Source organism: Arachis ipaensis, chromosome B4 (assembly GCF_059453495.1).
Source record: "Arachis ipaensis isolate K30076 ecotype BB chromosome B4, ASM5945349v1, whole genome shotgun sequence".
Lineage (NCBI taxonomy): Eukaryota > Viridiplantae > Streptophyta > Magnoliopsida > Fabales > Fabaceae > Arachis > Arachis ipaensis.
In genome coordinates this window covers 41,690,443-41,713,936 of record NC_142439.1, presented here as the reverse complement: position 1 = coordinate 41,713,936, position 23,494 = coordinate 41,690,443, and the positions used below count along the sequence as shown (strand labels likewise).

At 38.3% G+C, this 23,494-nt stretch overlaps 2 protein-coding genes across 2 annotated transcripts; both read left to right on the top strand.

Annotated features, from left to right (window-relative positions):
- Positions 1 to 19,941: 19,941 nt before the first annotated feature.
- Positions 19,942 to 20,907, top strand: LOC148567312 (uncharacterized). The gene is made up of 2 exons (XM_088484554.1): positions 19,942 to 20,073; positions 20,383 to 20,907. The coding sequence occupies exons 1-2, from the start codon at positions 19,942 to 19,944 to the stop codon at positions 20,905 to 20,907; spliced, it is 657 nt and encodes a 218-aa protein (XP_088340680.1).
- Positions 20,908 to 21,348: 441 nt separating this feature from the next.
- On the top strand, positions 21,349 to 21,897 carry LOC148567311 (uncharacterized). The gene has a single exon (XM_088484553.1). It carries the CDS (start codon positions 21,349 to 21,351, stop codon positions 21,895 to 21,897), a length of 549 nt encoding a protein of 182 aa, XP_088340679.1.
- Positions 21,898 to 23,494: the final 1,597 nt, after the last annotated feature.

Below are 23,494 nucleotides of genomic sequence, written 5' to 3'. Positions count from 1 at the left end.
CGTAACTGTGGCAGTTGCCAGAGAGCTGGTAATCTGCCTCATAGTTATGCCATGCCTCAACAAGGGATCTTAGAGATTGAGTTATTTAATGTATGGGGTATTGACTTCATGGGGCCTTTCCCACTATCATACTCAAATACTTATATTCTGGTGGCAGTAGACTATGTATATAAATGGGTGGAGGCAATTACAACACCCACTAATGATACTAAGACAGTAATGAAGTTCCTCCAGAAGCATATCTTCAGCAGGTTTGGTGTCCCTAGGATACTTATCAGTGATGTAGGCACTCATTTCTGCAATAAATAGCTTGACTCTGCTCTGGTCCGATACGGAATTAACCACAAAGTGGAGACTCCATAGCATCCACAGACAAATGGGCAGGCTGAAGTCTCGAATAGAGAACTAAAACGAATCCTGGAATGGACTGTAAGTACCCGTAGAAAGGATTGGGCAAGAAGTCTGGATGATGCTCTGTGGGCCTACAAAACAGCATTCAAGACTCCTATAGGGACCTCTCCATACCAGCTTGTGTATGGCAAAGCCTGTCATCTGTCAGTGGAAGAGTTCAGACTCAATACTTTCGAAAATGCAAAAATTTATAAAGAGAAAGCAAAAAGATGGCATGAAAAAAGGCTGTCTTCTAGAGTCTTTGAGGCAGGACAGAAGGTCCTGCTGTTTAACTCTAGGCTCAGATTGTTCCCTGGGAAGTTGAAATTCCGGTGGAGGGGACCATATGTGATTACAAGTGTGTCACCATATGGTTATGTAGAGCTTCAAGATATTGATTCTGACAAAAAGTTCATTGTTAATGGACAGAGAATCAAACATTATCTTGAAGGCAATGTCGAGCAAGAATGCTCAAAGTTGAGACTAAATTAAAAGCTCAATAAAGTCCAGCTAAAGACAGTAAAGAAGCACTTACTGGGAGGCAACCCAGCCATTATTAGATGTTTATAACAATTATATAAGTTTATTTAATTTTATTAATTATGTTTGTTAATGCTTATCAGTGAAAAAGTCAAGGAAATGAAGGTTCAGAACATAAAACAGAAGAATCACAGAGAAAAAGAGCTCACTGAGGCAAATTGGGCATTAAACGCCAGAATGGCTATCATTCTGGGCGTTTAACACCAGTAAAGATATCATTTTGGGCGTTAAACAGCAGCATCCTGGGCGTTCAAAAAAACACCCAGTGAAAAAGGATTTCTGGCGTTTAACGCCAGCCGGGGTATTTAGCTAGGCGTTAAACGCCCAAAATGGCCACCAGATGGGCGTTAAACGCCAGAATGGCTTCTGGGCGTTTAATGCCAGAACAGCTAAGGGAGAGGTAATTTCGTTTCCAATTCAATTTTTTTCAAATTTTCATATTTTAAATCAAAATTTTCTGCATTCAAACATTACAAACATTCATTTTTTAATTTCCATTCACAAAAATTCATAACCTTATAAATTCTTTTAATTCTTTTTCAATCCTTTTCAATTCTTTTTCAAAAACCCATTCATCTTTCAAATTTCTTTTCAAATCTTTTTAACTCATTCATATTATCTTTTATTTCTTAGATGCATAAACAAAAATTCAGATCTAACTTCATCAAATCTTTTTCATATCTCTTAATTTTGAAAACAATCTTTTCTTTTTCATATCATGTTTATCTTTTATCAATCATATCTTTTAAAGCACGTATTTTTCTAAATTTTCGAACCCACTCCCTCCCTCCCCTTTATTTATACATTCGGCCATCACCTCTCCTCCCTCATTCGAATCCTTCTATCCATCTATTCATCTTCTTTCTTTACTTTTGCTTGAGGACAAGCAAACCTCTAAGTTTGGTGTGATTTTCTGTGATTACTGACCAAGATCATGGCCCCTAAAGGAAAATAAACCACTACAAGAGGCAAGAAAGAAAATAATCCAAAACCACAATGGATGCATGAGAGGTTCTGCACCAAAGAACATGCAGCTCATTACTTCAAAATTGTGTACAGAAGATCAGTGATCCCGGAAGTCAAGTTTGATCTGAAAGAAGACGAATATCTGGAGATCCAAAAGCAGATTCAAAATAGAGGCTGGGAAATCCTAGCTAATCCTGAGATGAATGTAGGAAGAAACATGATCCAGGAGTTCTATGCAAATTTGTGGCTAACAGATAAGCAAAGAATGGAGGGAACTACCTTCCATACTTTTTGAACCATGGTCAGAGGGAAGATTATCTACTTCTATCTTGACAAAGTGAGAGAAGTCCTCAAACTTCCTCAACTACAGGATGATCCAAAATCCTTTAATAGGAGAATGGCTAAAGATAAAAAGTTGGATCAAGTTCTAGAAGACATATGCCTCTCTGGAACCAAGTGGATAACCAATTCAAAAGGTATCCCAAACCAACTGAAGAGAGGAGACCTCAAGCCAGTTGCTAGGGGCTGGCTGGATTTCATTGGGCGATCTATACTTCCCACCAGTAACCGCTCTGAAGTCACTGTCAAAAGAGCAGTGATGATCCACTGTATTATGCTGGGAAAATAAGTGGAGGTTCATCAATTAATTCCTTGTGAAATTTACTTATTTGCAAACAAGGAATCCACTGATGCCAAATTAGCTTACCTAAGTTTGATCAGTCTGTTATGTAAAGATGCGGGGGTACAGATAGGTGTGGATGAGTATATCCCAGTTGAACACCCAATCACCAAAAGGGTAATGGATGCACCTCAAGTTCAAGACAACCTCATCAAGAGGAGGGCACATGAGCTCCTCCCAGAAATTCCTCAATTTGACTATTGGGCCCGCTTAGAAGCATCTGTCAACAAGCTGCAAGAATCTATGGATCAACTCAAAGAAGAGCAGCAGAATCAGAACAGCATGCTTTGCAAACTGCTCAGAGAACAAGAGAAGCAAGGGTGTGAGCTACAGGAACTAAAGCGCCAGAAGTTGTCCCTTGAAAAGTTAGAAGTCCCACAAATTGAAGGAGCACCTACCCCTCAAAATCAAGGTTGTTGAGTCCTAATTCTGTGATAACTTTTATTATTAGAAACCTGTTTTAAGAGTTACATAAGCATTAGTATTAGAGTCATTTATTTTTATGTCTTTAATTTTCCTTCTTTTATTATTATTTGTCTGTTTTTATGTTTATTTTATGTCTTATTTTTATCCCATGATCAATAAAGTTTAGAGTCTATGTCTTAAAGCTATGAGTGATTTCATGAATCCCTCACCTTTCTAAATTGAATAATATTTTTATTTGCAAAAGAAAAAGAAGTACATGGGTTTCGAAATTTATCTTGAAATTAGTTTAATTATTTTGATGTGGTGGCAATAATTTTTGTTTTCTGAATGAATGCTTGAACAGTGCATGTTTTTTATTTTGTTGTTTATGAATGTTAAAATTATTGGCTCTTGAAAGAATAATGAAAAAGGAGACATGTTATTGATAATCTGAAAAATCATAAAATTGATTCTTGAAGCAAGAAAAAAAAAACAAAATGTGGCGAAAAATAAAAGAAAAAGAAAAAGAAAAAAAAAAGCAAGCAGAAAAAGACAGTAGCCCTTTAAACTAAAAGGCAATGGTAAAAAGGATCCAAGACTTTGAGCATTAATGGATAGGAGGGCCCAAGGGAATAAAATCCTGGCCTAAGCGGCTAAACCAAGCTGTCCCTAACCATGTGCTTGTGGCGTGAAGGTGTCAAGTGAAAAGCTTGAGACTGGGCGGTTAAAGTCGTGGTCCAAAGGAAAAAGAGTGTGCTTAAGAGCTCTGCGCACCTCTAACTGGGGACTCTAGCAAAACTGAATCACAATCTGAAAAGGTTCACCCAGTCATGTGTCTGTGGCATTTATGTATCCGGTGGTAATACTGGAAAACAAAATGCTTAGGGTCACGGCCAAGACTCATAAAGTAGCTGTGTTCAAGAATCAACATACTGGAATAAGAGAATCAATAACACTATCTGAATTCTGAGTTCCTATAGATGCCAATCATTCTGAACTTCAAAGGATAAAGTGAGATGACAAAACTGTTCAGAAACAAAAAAAGCCACTAGCGCCACACATCTAATTAAGACTAATCTTCATTGATAATTTTGGAATTTATTGTATATTCTCTTTTTTTTATCCTATTTTGTTTTTAGTTGCTTGGGGACAAGCAACAATTTAATTTTGGTGTTGTGATGAGCGGATAATTTATACCCTTTTTGGCATTGTTTTTACATAGTTCTTAGTATGATTTAGCTACTTTTTATGATATTTTTATTAGTTTTTATTCAAAAATCACATTTCTGGACTTTACTATGAGTTTGTGTGTTTTTCTGTGATTTCAGGAATTTTCTGGCTGAAATTGAGGGACCTAAGCAAAAATCTGATTCAGAGGCTGAAAAAGGACTGCAGATGCTGTTGGATTCTGACCCTCCTGCACTCGAAATGAATTTTCTCGAGCTGCAGAAGTTTAATTGGCGCATTCTTAATTGCGTTGGAAATTATACATCCTGGCCTTTCCAGCAATATATAATAGTCCATACTTTACCTGAGATTTGATGGTCCAAACTGGCGTCCAAAGTCAGCCTAAAACTTTCTGGCACTCAGGGTGGCGTTTAACGCCAACTTTGGGCATATGAACATGAAAGCTTGAAAGCTCAGCCCAGGCACGCATCAAGTGGGTCCTAGAAGTGGATTTCCGTACTATCTGCACTTAGTTACTCATTTTCTGTAAACCTAAGTTACTAGTTTAGTATAAAAACTACTTTTAGAGATTCATTTAGCACCTTATGACTTTTTTTACTCTTCATATTGTATCTTCTACGGCATGAGTCTCTAAACCCCATAGGTGGGGGTGAGGAGCTCTGCTGTGTTTCAATGGATTAATGCAATTACTACTGTTTTCTATTCAATCACGCTTGATTCTATTCTAAGATACTCGCTCGTACTTCAATATAGAGAACATGATGATCCGTGACACTCATCATTAGTTTCAACCTATGAACGCGTGCCTGACAACCACTCCCGTTCTATCTGAGCTCAACGTAGTCAGTGGGCGATAGCTTGAGTGCGTATCTCTTGGGTTTCTAATCTACGGACCGAGTCCGGAGGTTAGAACCTTCATGGTATAGGCTAGAACCAATTGCCAGCATTCCTGGGATCCAGAAAGTCTAAACCTTGTCTGTGGTATTCTGAGTCGGATCCGGGAAGGGATGACTGTGAAGAGCTTCAAACCTGCGAATGTTGGGCGCAGTGACATTGTGCAAAAGGGCAAGGGTCCTATTCCGACGCTAGTGGGAATTGACAGATGATTAGCCGTGCAGTAGCTGTACATGGTATTTTTCATCTGAGACAAGAAATCCGACAGTTGATTAGCCGTGCAGAGATCGTACCTGGTATTTTTCATCCGAGAGGATCATAAAGCTTGCCGTTGAAGGAAGCCATGCGGGTTTGGAGAAGAAGGCAATAGGAAAGCAGATATTCAGAGGACAGAGCATCTCCGGAACCTCAGCCTGTTTCTCATTACTGAATCACAAGTACTATTTATTTCATGTTATTTATTCTTCATAAATACAATTACTCTTATCATTAATCTCCTGACTAAGATTTACAAAATAACCATAGCTTGCTTCAAGCCGAAAATCTCCGTGGGATCGACCCTTACTCACGTAAGGTATTACTTGGACGACCCAGTGCACTCGCTGGTTAGTTGTGCGGAGTTGTGAAAAATGTAATCACAATTTCGTGCACCAGCTGTCAAGCCTGACCTCTTCGTACTCAATCGACCATAACTTGAGCTACAGAGGTCCAAATGAGGCGGTTTTAGTTGCGTTGGAAAGCTAACATCCGGGCTTCAAAATGATATAAAATTTGCCATAGTTTCTTGATGTCTAAGGATGCACACGTGCACTGTACGCGTGCGCGCCGATGGAGCAACGTGGCTCCACTTTAAGCAACTCGTTGGGGGCGATTTCTAGCTCATTTTGGGCCCAATCCAACTCATTTATGATGCTATTGAACCCAAGGATTGAGGGGGGAATGAACCAAGTAGTCATAGTTTAGTTTTCATCATATTTTAGGGTAGAATTCTAGAGAGAGAAGCTCTCTCCTCTCTCTAGATTTAGGATAGAAATTAGGGTAAAGTTAGGTTAATCACTCTCAAATTTCTCTTTCAATTCTTGTTTTGATTTTAATTCTCACTATATTTTGGTGTTCTATTGTCTGATTCTTCTTAGTTTCTCTTGTGATTTCTTATTTTGCTCTCTTTTAAGTTTATGAACAATTGTTAGATCTTGATTTCCTCTAATGAAATTTTATCTTGCCATGTTTCTTTTTATGTTTATTGGTGCACAAAATTGTGATCATCAATGGTGCCAACAACTTGGTATGCACAATTGTAATCTCAACTCTTTATCACAACTCCGCACAACTAACCAGCAAGTGCACTGGGTCGTCCAAGTAATAAACCTTACGTGAGTAAGGGTCGATCCCATGGAGACTGTCGGCTTGAAGCAAGCTATGGTCACCTTGTAAATCTCAGTCAGGCGGATTCAAATGGTTATGGAGAATTGATAATTAAAATATGAATAAAACATAAAATAGGATAGAGATACTTATGTAATTCATTGGTAGGAATTTCAAATAAGCGTATGGAGATGCTTTGTTCCTTCTGAACCTCTGCTTTCCTATTGCCTTCTTCCAATCATTCATACTCCTTTCCATGGCAAGCTTTATGTTGGGCATCACTGTTGTCAATGGCTACTTCCCGTCCTCTCAGCAAAAATGTTCCAAATGCGCTGTCACCACACGGCTAATCAGATGTTGGTTCTTGATCATGTTGGAATAGGATCCATTGATCCTTTTGCATCTGTCACTACGCCCAACACTCGCGAGTTTGAAACTCGTCATAGTCATCCCTTCCCAGATCCTACTCGGAATACCACAGACAAGGTTTAGACTTTCTGGATCTCAGGAATGGCCACCAATAATTCTAGCCTATACCACGAAGGTTCTAATCTTAGATTAGAAACCCAAGAGATACACATTCAAGCTTGTTTGCATTGTAGAACGGAAGTGGTTGTCAGGCACGCGTTCATAAGTGAGAATGATGATGAGTGTCACAGATCATCACATTCGTCAGGTTGAAGAACGAATGAATATCTTGGAATAAGAATAAGCTTGAATTGAATAGAAAAACAATAGTACTTTGTATTAATTCATGAGGAACAGCAGAGCTCCACACCTTAATCTATGGTGTGTAGAAACTCTACCGTTGAAAATACATAAGAACAAAAGGTCTAGGCATGGTCGAATGGCCAGCCTCCCAAAGCGTGAACATACAACTTCCCAGATGAAAAGTATGATCAAGTGCAAAATACAATAGCAAAAGGTCCTATTTGTAGAAAACTAGTAACCTAGGGTTTACAGAAATGAGTAAATGATGCAGAATCCACTTCCGAGCCCACTTGGTGTGTGCTTGGGCTGAGTATTGAAGCTTTCACATGTAGAGACTTTTCATGGAGTTAAACGCCAGCTTTTGTGCCAATTTGGGCTTTTAACTCCAGCTTTCATGCCAGTTCTGGCGTTTTGACGTCAGAATTTCTATGCTGACTTGGAACACCGGTTTGGGCCATCAAATCTTGGGCAAAGTATGAACTATTATATATTTCTGGAAAGCCCAGGATGTCTACTTTCTAACGCAATTGAGAGCGCACCAATTGGGCTTTTGTAGCTCCATAAAATCCACCTCGAGTGCAGGGAGCTCAGAATCCAACAGCATCTGCAGTCCTTTTTCAGCCTCTGAATCAGATTTTTGCTCAGGTCCCTCAATTTCAGCCAGAAAATACCTGAAATCACAGAAAAATAAACAAACTCATAGTAAAGTCCAGAAATATAATTTTTATTTAAAAACTAATAAAAACATAATAAAAACTAACTAAAATATACTAAAAATATACTAAAAACAATGCCAAAAAGCGTATAAATTATCTGCTCATCGTTGATCTTGATTATTATTATTGATTTCTTGCTTGTGTTGGTTATGGGTTTCCTTTAATTTTTGTATTTTATGATGTTTACTTTTCTTGCACACTATGTGTTTGATAAAATGTTTCCTCTAGTTTTTGAATAGTTTTCTTCACTCTTGGCCTAGGCTAAGGGAATTGAGTGATCTTGAGTCATTGGGTCTCGTTGAATTGGTGATTTGAGAACCCTTGGTGATTAATTTGATATCCATTGACACTAACCCACTACTAATTTAATTAGTAGATATGTTGGGACTTATGGGTTGATGTGATCAAGCCTATTTGATATACTTCAAGTATAGAAGTAAACTTAATGAGCTTGGTTCCTCATAATTATCAATATTTGGTATGTAGACAAGGATGGTGATCTCAATTACCTATGTCTAGCTAAGAGTTCTTTCTATTTATTTTATTAGTTCCTCTCATTTACTTTCTTGTTGGTTACTTCTCTTATCAAACTATAAAATCAAACCCCTCTTGCATTTTCATAGCCAATAATTGAGCACTTCATTGCAATTCCTTATGAGACGACCCGGAGTTTAAATACTTCGATTAATTCTTATTTGGGGTTTATTATTTGTGACAACTCAAATTTTTTATGTGGGAATTTTTTGTTGCTTTAGAACTATACTTGCAACGAAAATTCATTCATTTGTGGAAATTCTAAACCATCGAGTAAATCTCACTCATCACCCAGCCATATAAGTGCGCCGGCTTCTCGTCTCGGCTCCACCCAGCCGGCTCTGGGGGTACACATCCGCGCGTACGTGCACGGTGCGCGTGCACGCACATGCCCAAGTTCCAAAACTTGCTTTATTCCATGCTCCTTCCATTCTTGCATGCTTCCTTTACTCCTCTCAGCCATTTTTGTCCTATAACTTCTGAAACCACTTAACAAACAGATCAAGGCATCGAATGGTAATAGAGGAGGATTACAATATATCAATTTTGATGCAAAAGAAGCATATTTTCATCTATGAAGTAAAGTTGGGAAAGGAACACAAAATCATGCAGTTTTATATGAATAAGTATGGAAGATCATTGATAAAACCCTTAAATTCTATACATAATAAACCCTAAAAATGGGGTTTATCAACCCTCATCTCAAGTATGTGTTCCTTGGAGAAGCAGAGAGCTACCAGTGATCATAAATTCCTCCTTAGACATAAAAGAAGAAACAAAGCTGATTGACGTGTTGAAATCTCACAAGACAGTCTTGAGTTGGACGATTGATGATATCAAGGGTATAAGCCCTGCCATCTGTATGCACAAAATTCTATTGGAGGAAGATTCAAGGTCTGTGGTTCAACCCCAAAGAAGACTTAACCCAACCATGAAAGAGGTGGTTCAAAAAGAAGTGATGAAGCTATAGAATGCTTGAATCATATACCCAATCTCTGACAGCTCTTGGGTGAGCTCAGTACAAGTAGTGCCAAAGAAAGGTGGCATGACTGTCATCTTCAATGAGAAGAATGAAGTCATTCCCACAAGGACAGCGACGGGGTAGAGAATGTGCATCGATTATAGAAGACTGAATGATGCTACAAGTAAATATTACTTTCCTCTCCCATTCATTGACCAGATGTTGGAAAGATTGGCTGCACATGCATACTATTGCTTCCTGGACGGGTACTCTGGATATAATCAAATAGTGGTGGATCCCAAGGATCAAGAAAAGACTTCCTTCACCTGTCCATTTAGAGTCTTTGCTTACAGAAGGATGCCCTTTGGGCTATGCAATGCCCCTGCAACTTTTCAAAGGTGTATGCTTTCTATATTTTCTGACATGGTGGAAAAAATTTTAGAAGTCTTCATGGATGATTTTTCTGTCTTTGGCAATTCATTTAACACCTGCTTGCATAATTTAACTCTTGTTTTGAAAAGATGCCAAGAAACTAATCTGGTATTGAATTGGGAGAAATACCATTTCATGGTTCCGGAAGGGATAGTTCTTGGGCATAAAGTTTCAATTAAAGGTATAGAAGTTGACAAAGCAAAAATAAAAATCATTGAAAAGCTTCCTATACCTATTAATGTGAAAGCAGTAACAAGTTTTCTTGGACATGCTGATTTTTACAGGAGATTCATCAAGGATTTTTCAAAAATAGCAAAACCACTAAGCAACTTGCTAGTAATTAATAATCCTTTCATCTTTGATGACAATTGCAAGCATGCCTTTGAAACTTTGAAAAGAAAACTCACTACAGCACCAATCATCACACCCCCAGATTGGAAATTGCCTTTTGAACTTATGTGTGATGCAAGTAACTTTGCAATTGGTGTTGTATTGCGGCAAAAGAAAGATAAGCTGCATCATGTTATATACTATGCTAGCAAGATGTTGAATGAAGCACAGAAAAATTATACCACCACAGAGAAAGAGCTCTTGGCAAATGTATATGCATTTGATAAATTTAGACAATAATTAATTGGTTCAAAGGTTATAGTATATACTGATCATGCTTCTCTCAAGTATCTAATGTCTAAACAGAATTCAAGGCCAAGACTTATTAGGTGGGTGCTGCTACTACAAGAATTTGACATTGAAGTGAAAGATAGGAAAGGGAATGAGAACCAAGTGACAAACCATTTGTCAAGACTATCACAAGAAGCTAACCAAGCTCCACATTTAGTGAACAAAAGCTTTCTAGATGAACACCTTTTGCAAATCCAACAAGCTCCCTAGTTTGCAGACATTGCAAACTACAAGGTTGGAAAGAAGATTCCCCAAGAATTCACCAAACAACAAGTGAAGAAGCTGCTCAATGAAGCCAAGAAATTCTTATGGGATGAGCCATTCTTATTTAAGAGGTGTCCAGATGGAATGATTAGGAAATGTGTTCCTGAAAGTGAGATGAGAGACATATTATGGCATTGTCATGGTTCAGCTTATGGTGGATATTTTGGGCCAGAAAGAACAGCAGCCAAAGTACTTCAAAGTAGATTTTATTGGCCAACCATATTCAAGGATGCTAGAGAGTTTGTTCATCAATGCAATGAGTGCCAAAGAGCTGGAGGACTAACAAGAAGGAATGAGATGCCTCAAAACTACATCTTGGAGGTAGAACTCTTTGATCTTTGGGGCATAGATTTTATGGGCCCTTTTCCACCTTTATATTCTTTCAAATACATACTTGTGGCAGTAGAGTATGTCTCAAAGTGGGTGGAAGCCATGGCAACAACCACATGTGATGCACAAATTGTCCTTCAATTCCTTAAGAAGCACATTTTTACTAGATATGGAGTGCCTAAGGGTCTTGTCAGTGATGGTGGTAGTCATTTTTGCAACAAACAGATGGAGAAACTACTTCACAAATATGGGGTAATGCATAAAGTAGCTACACCATATCACCCACAGACCAATAGCCAAGCAGAGCTTGCAAATAGGGAGTTGAAGAGGATTTTGGAGAAAACGGTGGGGAGCACAAGAAAGGATTGGGCCAGAAAATTAGAAGATGCTCTCTGGGCATATAGAACAGCATTCAAAACTCCTATTGGAAAGTCTCCTTTTCTGTTATTATATGGCAAGTCTTGTCATCTCCCTATAGAGCTTGAGCATAAAGCCTTCTGGGCCACTAAACTCCTCAACCTTGATTTCCAAGCAGCAGGAGAGAAGAGGCTATTACAATTAAATGAGTTGGATGAGTTTAGACTGGAAGCCTATGAAAATGCTAAGATATACAAGGAAAAAACTAAGAGATGGCATGAAAAAAGAATCTTAAAGAAGGAGTTCAAACTAGGACAGCAAGTACTCTTGTATAACTCCAGGCTCAAAGTTTTTCCTGGCAAACTCAAGTCCAAATGGACTGGCCCCTACTTGGTGATAAAGGTTCTCCCTTATGGAAGCCTTGAACTCCTAGATAAAGCAACAAAGAGCAAATTCACAGCAAACAGTCACAGGGCAAAGCATTATTTAGGAGGCTCTTGGGACAAAGAGAAGGAGATTCAGAAGTTAAGTTGAGCAAGAATGAAGGATGTCAAGCTAGTGACATTAAAAGAGCGCTTGTTGGGAGGCAACCCAACCATGAGGTAGTTTTCTTTTCCTAAGCTATTTTAATAAAAAGGTTAAGTAGACTTATCTGTATTGCAATGAGCTAAGTTTGGTGTTGCACACCAAAATAATTTAAAGGTGAATGAAGGATGCTAAGTTTGGTGTTTCACCAAAAAATGTCATTTAAAACTACATTTCAACCCTCTACATAAATGGTTACTAGCTCCAAGCAATCAGGGAAATCACTAAACCATTGTCTGTCTTCTAGTTTTTAGTTTTATGACTTTTAACAAAAGCACAGTGCTTCATGTAACTGATGCATCATAGACAGTAGCAAGGGACTAAGTTTGGTGTTCCCTCACCAAAGTAAGTCTAAGAAACTACAATAATTCATGCATGCTAACCATTTGCCTAAGTGCTTGGAAAAATAAGCAACTTCTAATAATTATGCAGAACAGATACTCAACTTCTTAAAAGAATCATCACCAAGGGAAATGCAAAAGTGAAAGATGATGATGACAAAAGAAAAGCTGCAAGACACTCCTGAGAGGTTGTACTGTCACAAAATTTATTCTGCTTTGAAATGTTCTGAATGAGAAGTTGCTGTTTACCTTGATGTTAGTTCAAATAATGCAAATTTTGATGTCTGCACTAGTGTAAATGCTTGTCTTCATCTTCACCTGCATTAAATTTTGTCTTGTTTCCCTTTTGCATTAATAAGAGAAAATGTTTGAAATAGAAAGTGATTGCTCAATGCGGTAGGAATTAGAATAAAGACTTGTGGTGGTAATTACTTGATTAGATGACAAGCTCAATAATAAAAGCTGCATACGAGAATGTCTTTTGTAGTATGAACTTAGTTATTGTCATAAAATTTTTTATTAATGAACATCCCTGGAAAAACAAAGAAAGGTAAGAAAGAAAAAGAAAAGAAAAGCCAAGGATTGGCAACAAAAATAAAAGAAACAAACAATAAGGCTAGACACCAATAGCTTGGACCTTAGGATAATATGCCTGTGGTGCTTCTTTTACTAGGATATGCTTAGACAATTAGGTTCTGAGGAGTCTTTTAAAACTTGGTAACTTGGATTAACTAATCTGGGATTATCAACCAAAAGTCCATTATCAAGAGCAACCTAGTTACAAAGCATTTAGTAACCCAAAGAGGTGCTGGGCATCAATGTTCCTAAGAAGAATTATGAGCCAAGTGTCTGTAGTGAAGAAGTGTTGAGCAAAATTGAGCCAAAAGGCTGCTGCAACACTTGACATTGAATTACCATTGAGAAATAAGCTTTCTAAGCAAAAGAAAGAAGGAAAAATCAAAAAGGGATCAATCAAAGAGCAAGGATTTATAACAGCAACTCTAGTGAATCTTTAAAGAAACATTTTTTATCTATCAGCAAAGAATAAGTGAGTTGCATCTTGTCTGCATAAAATCCTATGGTCTTAATTCAATTACCTGTTAAATAAGGATATATACTTCTCTATTTCATTTCATTTCTTCTCATGTTTAGTGCTTGCTTGGGGACAAGCAAGGTTTAAGTTTGGTGTTGTGATGCAAGTCATCTTATGCTAGTTTTACAAGCATTTTGCATTAGTTTCATTAGGTTTTATGCACTTTCTTGCACAATAAGTAAGTGATTGGAGTGGAATTTCATGATCATTTGGAATCAATCAAACATCATTTATTTTACACAAAATCATAAGGTTTATACTAGAATTAATTGATTATTATGAATGATGCAAAGATCTTGTGAGTTTGGTGAGGCTTTGATGTATTTGTTTGGTTGATGATAGGTGAAAAGATAAAGGAAAAGAAGCAGAAAGCACAAATTAAGCTCAAACAGAGGAAAGAAGAATTTTGGGGCATACTTTGAAGTTTGAACACGCTTTGGACCTTAGGCCACGCTTTTAAAAGCGTGTCCCATGACAGTAAAGCGTTGCGTTCAAAAGAGAAGCTGGGCGCGCATCAAAGCAACACAAAGGGTAGCGCTCAAAAGTTTGAACGTAGCGTTCACTTTTGTGAACTTTATCGCGACACAAGGCTTGGAACCAAGGGAGCGCTCAACCAAGGGAGCGTGGCGTTCAAAGAAGTGAACGCTAGTGGGAATGCCAAGCACCAAGGTGCAACACAAGGAGCCAAGTTCAGCAAAGTGAACGTCACGTTCACTGAAGTGAACGTTTTCGTAACTTTTGCCAAGGAAAGCAAAGCGCGCACCAAAGAAACCAAGAGAGAGCGTTGGGTGAGTGAACGTAGCGTTCACTAATGTAACGCTGGGAACCAAATGCCCACCAAGGAAGCACGTGAGGAAGCATGCTTGGAGCAGTGAACGTAGCGTTCACTTTAGTGAACTGAGCACTCCAGTGGAAGGCTCCAATGCACCCTAACTCACTTGAACCAAGCCACTCCTGACCCATTCATTCAAGGCCAAATTTGAAAAGCCCACACCAAGTTTTGAAGACAAAAATAGAAAGTGTATAAATAGGAGTAAATTTGATTTGAAGAGAAACCTTTTTGCTCATTTTTAGTTTTTCTCACTTTTAAATTTTCATTTGTTTGAATTTGGGAATTGGGGATTAGATCTAGTTTTCTTCCTGTTTGTTCTTGATTCTACAACTTCTACTTTCTATTTTGGGTTTTTTGAATTGAGATTGAAGAATTCCATTGAAATCATTCATCTGAGAATCATCTTCTACTTTTCTTTTGATAATTCTGAGAATTGGAAGTTGGATCGGAATTTTCTTTTCTATTTTCATTTTCATTTCTTCTGCAATTTCTTTTCTATGTTGTCAAGGGAGTAATTGAGATCTAGATCTGCTTTCTGTTCTCATTACTCTTCTTCAATTGTCAATTTCTCTTTTAAGATTTCATAATTGAGCTGAGCTTTCTTGCTGTTTTAATTCTTCTGCAATTTTTCATTTCTGTTTTGGGTTCGTCTGTAATTCTCTTCATCTCATAGTTCTTTAGTTTACTGCACTTCAATTTTCTAGTTCAATTTGAATCCCAATACCTGAATCCCTTTTATTCTTCAAGCAATTTATATTTTCCAACAATTTATGATTCAGCAATTTAAGTTTCTTGCACTTTAAGTTTCTGTTATTTACCTTTCTTGCAATTTAAATTTCAGCTCTTTTACTTACTTGCTCTTTAAGTTTCTGTAATTTACTTCTCTGCACTTTAAGATTCAGCTAATTTTCATTCTGCACTTTTATTTTCCTGCAATTTTACTTCTGTTAAATCAAGTTCCAATCAAATCATCAAATATTCGCTTAACTAAATTCATCGCCTAACTAAAATTGCTCAATCCATCAATCCCTGTGGGATCGACCTCACTCTTGTGAGTTATTACTACTTGATGCGACCCGGTACACTTGCTGGTGAGTTTGTGTAGAATCGTTTTTTCCTCATCAAGACAAACCCTTGATTCAGTCCACCTGCGAGGCGATCAGATATTGGTTACGGAGGCAGCTATTCAGGATAGACTCCAATGTCTGCCTAGGACCAGTGGCACAGATGCCATTGAATAGGCAGAAGTGGCGATCCATTGTATGACCTTTGATTATGATGCTCTGAGGGATGTTATTGCCACCTCAGATGCCCCTTGGGTGATGGACGCTAACAACAAGAAGCCCAAGGTAATGCTGTTCACTTATCGTTCTAGGGAGGCCAGGACGTGGTAGCAGATCTTTGCCTATTACGTCATGCCGACCACCTACTTTACTGAAATTCCGGTGGACATGCTCGTCCTGATCGGATGTGTTGTGGAGGGGAAGGAGGTATACTTTCCCCGACTGATGAGGAGATACATGTGGCGAGCACATGTCCGTGGCATACTTCCATTTCCCACCTTGGTCACTGAGATGATTCAACTGGCCGGTGCCCCATGGGAGGCAGATGATGAGACACCACCCCCCGACCACGGAAAGAAGGAAGTGATTCCGTGGGGTCATGGGTGCATAAGAAACCCCATCCCGGTGCCGCTCCAGAGCCAGAGCAGCAGCAACACCTGGCCCTTCTTCTTCCACAACCACAGCCGGTCCATCAGCACCTGCAGTACCGGCACCACCACCAGCACCCCAGCCGACGTATCTCTTAGTACAACATCTGATCCGCTTCATGGAGCGTAGCAAGCACCGTATCATACGACGCCTGGATAGAGTGGATCAGATGTTTGTGGTGCTGGGCGTCAAGTTGCGCCCTCTTCCCGACTCTTCCACATCTGAGGAGGAGGAGCACGAGGAAGAGCCAGCTCAAACAGAGGTACCTTTAGAAACACAGGCCATCCCAGAGGCTCAGCCACAGCCTCAGCTCCAGCAGCCAGATGCGACTGTTGACCCCCATTCTGCACCCGCGCAATAGCATCGAGGACGATGTTTCATTTTAAGTGTGGGGAGGTCACCATCGTCACCGTCGATGGATAGCGATTTTGGGGTGAACATTCCGGACATTTATTTTCTAGTTAATGTTATTTTGCTTTATTTTTGCATTTTATTTTTTTTAGGATTATTGTATATACTAGTATTGTAGATACTTATATTCTAGTTGTTGCATTTTGCACCTTAGATTGGATACATTTCATATTTTTAGTAGATTTTACTTACATAGTTGTTTTTGCTTGTCTTAGCTTTTTGGTTGTGATTAGAAAAATATTTTGGATTGTTAAAACCTAGTTGACCCTTTTTGTTTATGAAATTTGTTTTGATTGAAAAAGGGGTAAACTAAGGAATTTTTTTTAAATTCTCAATCACAATATTGCATCAATAAGCTTAATTAAAATGATGAAATTTTCCAAGGAATTCATCTATAGGACACCACCCCAATTGATTGAAATTTTTTTTTTAGAACTTACTTGAATTATACACTTTGTGGATCATGTTTTGAGCTAAGAACATAAGCTTGTGAGATTTGAGCCTAATGGTGTGGTTACATCTTATAACCACTTATTTCCTTTCTTGTGTGTAATTGTTCTCTTTCTATGATTGTCATCCTTGATTTGTTTAATTCTATATGTCCATCATTCCTTACATACATGCACTTATATGATTGAGGCCATTGTTTCATTACCTCACTTACCCAAATAGCTTACCTTTTACTCTCCATTGTTAGCCAATTTTGAGCCTATGCTTAACCCAGTTATTCTTTATTTTAGCACATTACAAGCCTAAAGCGAAAAACAATAAAAGTTCCTTGTTTAGATCTTTGATTAGCTTAGACTAGTGAGAGTGTTTATTATTCAAGTTTGGGGAGAATTGGGAACATTGGTTGGAATGAAAGGGTGTTTTTGTATTTCCATATTTGGAAATTGGGTGCATGCTCATGTATAGATTAAATGTATTAACCTTAGGCATTGATGTTCTTGTGTATAGTTTGAAAAAAAAAAGAAAACAAGAAGAAAAATAATAAATAAGGGAACAAAATGCCCCAAAGTAAAGTTCAATAAAATCAATGCAAAAGTGTTGTAAAATGAAGAGAAAATGCATGAGTATGTGAAAAGTGAAGAATGGGTAGTTAGGTTAGCACTTAATTGTATAGGTTATTATATAGGTTAGGTGGGAAGTCTAGGTTAATCAAAGATTCAAATTTTAGTCCACTTAACCATATATAACCCTACCTTGACCCTAACCCTATTACAACCTTATGGAAAGTCCTCATGATGATTGTATGCATGCATTGGATGATTGTTGATTGTTAGATGAAGAACAAATATTGGAAAGCATGATTAGGGGAGAATTGAGTGAATTAACCCCTGAACACTTTAGTGATTAGAGCGGATACACATCCGGTGAGGGTTTGATCACTCAATTACATGGTTTCACTATGATCATTCTTCTTCATGCAAGTTTGTAAATCTTTTTGATAATTCAATACAATTGTGGGTTTGGTTTGATTTGAAATGATTCCTATTGCTCTAGCCCTTATGCCTACACATGTTTTCTTGGAAGTTGAGTTGTTTTGACCAAGTGATTGCATTCATTTAGATAGGTTACAATTAGGTAGTTTACATTGAATAAATGTTGATACCCTTTTGCCTCTTTCTTGATTTTAGCATGAGGACATGCTTAGTTTAAGTGTGGAGAGGTTTGATAAACCCCAATTTTGTGGTTTATCTTGTGCTTATTTTAGGGGATTTTATCACCTTTTCCCACATTTATTCAATAAAATAGCATGGTTTTGTAATTCTCCCGTAATTTGTGCTTAAGTATAAAAACATACTTTTTAGACCCTTAAATTGGTGACTTTAATTCACTTTAATTCCATTCGATGCCTTGATGTATTTGTTGAGTGATTTCAGGATCATAAGGCAAGTATTGGATTGAAGAAATGAAAAGGAAAGCATGCAAGTGGAGAATTCGTGAAGAAATGAGAAAATGGAAAATTGAGGGCCACGCGCACGCGCCATGCACGCGTACGTGTGCATTGAAGATTCACAAGCGACGCGCACGCATCAAGCACGCGTACGTGTCGATATTCGCACATGACCCACTTAAAGTGAAATCGCTGGGGGCAATTTCTGAGTTGTCCAGGCCCAATTCCAACTCGTTTCTGAGGGTATTTGATGCAGAATTGAAGATTGAGCAAAGGGGGGAGCACTTAGTCATGATGAGCCTTTAGTTATTTTTCTAGAGAGAGAAGCTCCCTCTTCTCTCTAGAGTTAGGTTAGGATTAGGTTAATCTCTCTCAAATTGATCTTTTAACTCTTGTTTTGATTTCAATTCTCTTTATATTTTAGTGTTCTATTGTCTTAATCTTCTTAGTTTCTCTTGTTAATTTCTTATTTTGCTCTCTCTTATGTTGATGAACAATTGTTGGATCTTGATTTCTTTTAATGCAATTTGATGTTTCCATGTCTCTTTTATGTTGATCTTGATTGTTATTATTGATTTCTTGCTTATGTTAGTTGTGGGTTCCTTTAATCCTTGCATTTTATGATGTTTACTTTTATTGCACACTAGGTGTTTGATAGAATATTTTTTCTAGTTATTGAATAGTCTTCTCTACTCTTGGCCTAGGCTAAGGGAATTGAGTGACCTTGAATCATTGGGTCTCATTGAATTGTTGATTTGAGAACCCTTAGTGGTCAATTTTATAATCATTGACTCTAGCATACTACTAAGTTAATTAGTAACTAGGTTAGAACCTATAGATTGATGTTGATCAAGCCATTTGATATACTTCAAGCATAGGAGTAGACTTATTGAGTTCGGTTCTTCATAATTGTCAATACATGGTTTGTAGACAAGGAGAGTGACCTCAATTACCTATGTCTAGCCAAGAGTTCTTTTCCTTTATTTTATTAGTTAATTTTCATTTACTTTCTTGTTATTTACTTTTCTTGCCAATTATAAATCAAACCCCCTTGCATCTTCATAGCCAATAATTAAACACTTCATTGCAATTCCTTGTGAGACGACCCGAGGTTTCAATACTTCGGTTAATTCTTATTGGGGTTTGTACTCATGACAAAACCAAATTTAAATTTGATAAGAGAGTTGTTTGTTGGTTTGGAGCTATGCTTACAATGAAGTTCTTCTTTTCTATAAGAGAAAATCTAGACCAACGCTAATTCTCATGTATCAGGTTAACGAATACACCTACTATTTTCATGGATTACATGAACAGAGTCTTTTGTCCCTTTTTGGACAAATTCGTGGTGGTTTTCATAGACGACATCTTGGTTTACTCTAAGATAGTGAAGGAGCATGAGGAGCACTTGAGGATTGTGTTGCATATCTTAAAAGAGTGAAAGTTGTATGCAAAATTGTCCAAGTGCGAGTTCTGGAAGGAGGAAGTAAAGTTCCTAGGTCACGTGGTGAGCAAAGGAGGGCTAGCTATAGATCCTTCTAAAGTGGAGGCGGTGATGGAATGGGAAAAACCAACGACAGTGACGGAAGTCAGAAGTTTCTTGGGTTTAGCCAGATATTACCAGAGATTCATTGAAGGATTCTCCTAGATTGCACTACCGATGACTAAGTTGACAAGGAAGGAGGTGCCTTTTGTGTGGATGTCGGACTATGAAGAGAGTTTTCAAACTTTGAAGCAGAAGTTAACTTCAGTGCCAGTTTTAATTTTGCTGGAACCGCATGAATCGTTTGAAGTATATTGTGATGCGTCATTGAAGGGTTTGGGTTGCGTGTTGATGCAACACCGGAATGTGGTGGCTTATGCATCGCGTAAGCTAAGACCGCATGAGGTGAATTACCCCACTCATGATTTGGAATTAGTGGTGATTGTGTTTGCATTGAAGATTTGGAGACACCACTTGTACAGAGTAAGGTTTAGCGTCTTTTCTGATCATAAGAGTCTCAAGTACATCTTTGATCAGAAAGAGCTTAATATGCGCCAGAGAAGGTGGATGGAGTTGCTTAAAGATTATGATTTTGAACTGAGTTATCACCCTGGAAAGGCGAATGTGGTAGCAGACGCATTGAGCCGGAAATCTTTATCCATAGCTTGGATGAAAATCAAAGAAGAGGAGCTAGTGAATAAGTTTGTGGATCTTAAGTTGGATATTGGTGAAGTTGCTGGAAGAGTTTGTTTGAATCAGTTGCAGATCTCGAGTAGCTTTAAAACAGAGATAAAGAAGGCTCAGCAAGATGAGCACAAGCTTCAACAATTGTTTCAACCAGTTGGTGATAAGAGGCTTAGAGAATTCACCAAGGATGCTGAAGGGTTGTGGAGATACAAAGGGAGAATTTGTGTACTGGATGTTGGAAGTTTGAGGCAAGACTTGTTGTCGGAAGCTCATAACAGTGGGTTTTCTATTCATCCCAGAAGCACGAAGATGTATTATGACTTGAAGAAGATGTTCTGGTGGCCTGTGATAAAAGGTGATATAGCTACAGTGGTATCCAAGTGCCTGACGTGTCAGAAAGTAAAGATAGAGCATCAGAAACTATCGGGAATGCTACAGCCTCTTGAGATTCCTTAGTGGAAGTGGGAAGGAATTGTAATGGATTTTGTGACCGGTTTACCAAGGACTAGGTCGGGATTTGACGCAGTTTGGGTGATCGTGGATCGCTTAACCGTATCCGATCATTTTTTGCCTATCTGAATAAGTTGCTCAATAGAAGAGTTCGCGAGGTTGTATATCAAGGAGATAGTAAGGTTGCATGGTGTGCCATCGAGCATAGTGTCGGACCGTGATCCCCGATTCACATCAAGGTTTTGGGGAGCTTTTTAAAGAGCTTTCGGTACGAAACTATGGCTCAGTACTACATATCATCCGCAAACTGATGGACAGTCAGAAAGGACTATTTAGACGTTGGAGGATATGCTGAGAGCATGTGTTTTGGATCAACCCGGGAGTTGGGACCGTTACATGCCATTGGTGGAGTTTGCGTACAACAATAGCTTTCACGCGAGCATTAGAATGGCTCCGTATGAGGCTTTGTATGGACAGAAGTGCCAATCACCACTTTGTTGGTATGAATTTGGTAAAGTAAGTGTTTTGGGTCCCGATTTGGTAGCCGAGACTACTGAGCAGATTAAGAAGATTCGGGAGAGAATTCTAACTACCCAGAGCCGACAGAAGAGTTATGCGGATCAGAGAAGGAAACTGTTAGAGTTTGAAGTGGGAGAACATGTATTTCTAAGGGTTACACCGACAACTGGGATTGGAAGATCGATTAAGACCAAGAAGTTGAATCTGAGGTTCATTGGACTGTTTGAGATTCTGAAGAGATTCGGGCCGGTGGTGTATCAAGTAGCTTTGCCACCTCACTTGTCTAACTTGCATGACGTATTTCACGTGTCACAGCTCCACAAGTATACGTCGGATGCGGCTCATGTGTTAGGGTTTGAATCGGTCGAGTTGAGGGAGAACTTGACTTTCCAAGTGACACCAGTGGGAATCAACGACACTAGTGTGAAGAAGGTGCGAGAAAAGGAAGTTCAGTTGGTTAAAGTGGCTTGGAAGTGAGCAGAAGTTGAAGAATATACTTGGGAATTAGAGTCCGAGATGCGAAAGGATTACCCCGAGCTTTTCTCAGGTAATTCAAATTTTGTGGGTAAAATTTCTTATTTGGTGGGGAGAATGTAAGAACCGTAACTAATCAAACTGTTAATTAAGTAATTAATATTGTCCAAATTAGGTGCCAAAAAGTTAGAGTGAGAATTTGAGGATTTAAATGTGATTTTTGGACTCAGTAGGTTTTTTTGAGTCAGAAAATATGTTTTTCTACGAAAAACTGTGAAAAACCATAAATCGGCAGTTGAACCGGTTGAACCGGTTCAAGTCTACTTAGTACCGCACGAGAAAAAGTGAAAACAGTCAAAAATCTTAGAAAAATATTAGAAATGGAAAACTAGGCATTAATTTTAAAGGTTTAGCCCGAAGTTGGGCCAAACGGGATAAAAATGCTAACGGGTTAGATTGGATTCAAGTTGGACCCAAGCCCAACATATATAAGAGGCCATTAATGAACCCAATTAGCCACAACACACTCAAACACACACCGTGCTGAGAAGGAGAGGAAGAAGAAACCCTCCATTGACACTATTCACTCCTAACTTCACAAGCTCATATCATAAGCTATAGAGCTCCGATCACCGCACCGTTTGTGGCTACACGTTTCTTGTGAAGAGCTCTACAAGACCCATACAAGAAACTGGTAAGGAGAGCTCGAATCCCTTTCAGTTATTCTCTTCAAAATTTCGGGTTTTTAGGGCTTGTGATTAAGTGAGTTCTTGTGATTTTGGATGTTTAGGTTCACTCTAATCCTTACTTAGCATTGAATTTTGGCTACCAAAGCTATTGGGAAAGGTAAGAGGCATTGAACCCTTGTGAAATTTTATTTATGGTGAGCCCTACGTTGATTAGTTATGGTTTATGCGTGTTATAGCTTGAAGTTGTGATTGTTGGATATTATTGGAGCTTGTTGGTGATATTGGAAGCTTGGATTGTGTTGAAAATCTTGTTGGTGATCAATTTATGCTCATTTGGGGGGGGGGGGGGTTTGGTGCATATAGAGAATCGGCCAAGGTATGGTTTCGGTTTCCTCAATGTAGTATATAATATTCATGGACACTTAGACTAGTGACCCATAGGATAGGTTTGGAAATTATATGTTGTTGATGATTGTTTAGGTTGATGATGTATAATGAATTGATGTTGTTGTTGTGGTTAAGTGATGAGGTTGAGATATGATTAATTTAGATGAATGAATATTGTTGATTATTAATATGAATCATGGTTGTATTGATGATGGAAATTGATAGTGATGTAATAATGATTGGTGGACATGTGATATTGAGATTGAGAATAATATGTGAAGGAAAATGTGGTAAGATTGGTGTAAGGACACATAAAGGGTTGATTTTGATGGAAAATGAGAGTTTGGTATTGTTTTGGTTGGATGTGGTTTGGGGATTTTGGAAATTCTGGTAAAATGTGATTTTTGATAAACGTTGGTTTTTGGTGAACTTTGTCTGATCGTAATTTTTGTCAAGATTTTTAAATTTTGTTGAATTTTATTGGAGATTAAAGCTTATTGAAAACCCTTCAAATCGATATAAAT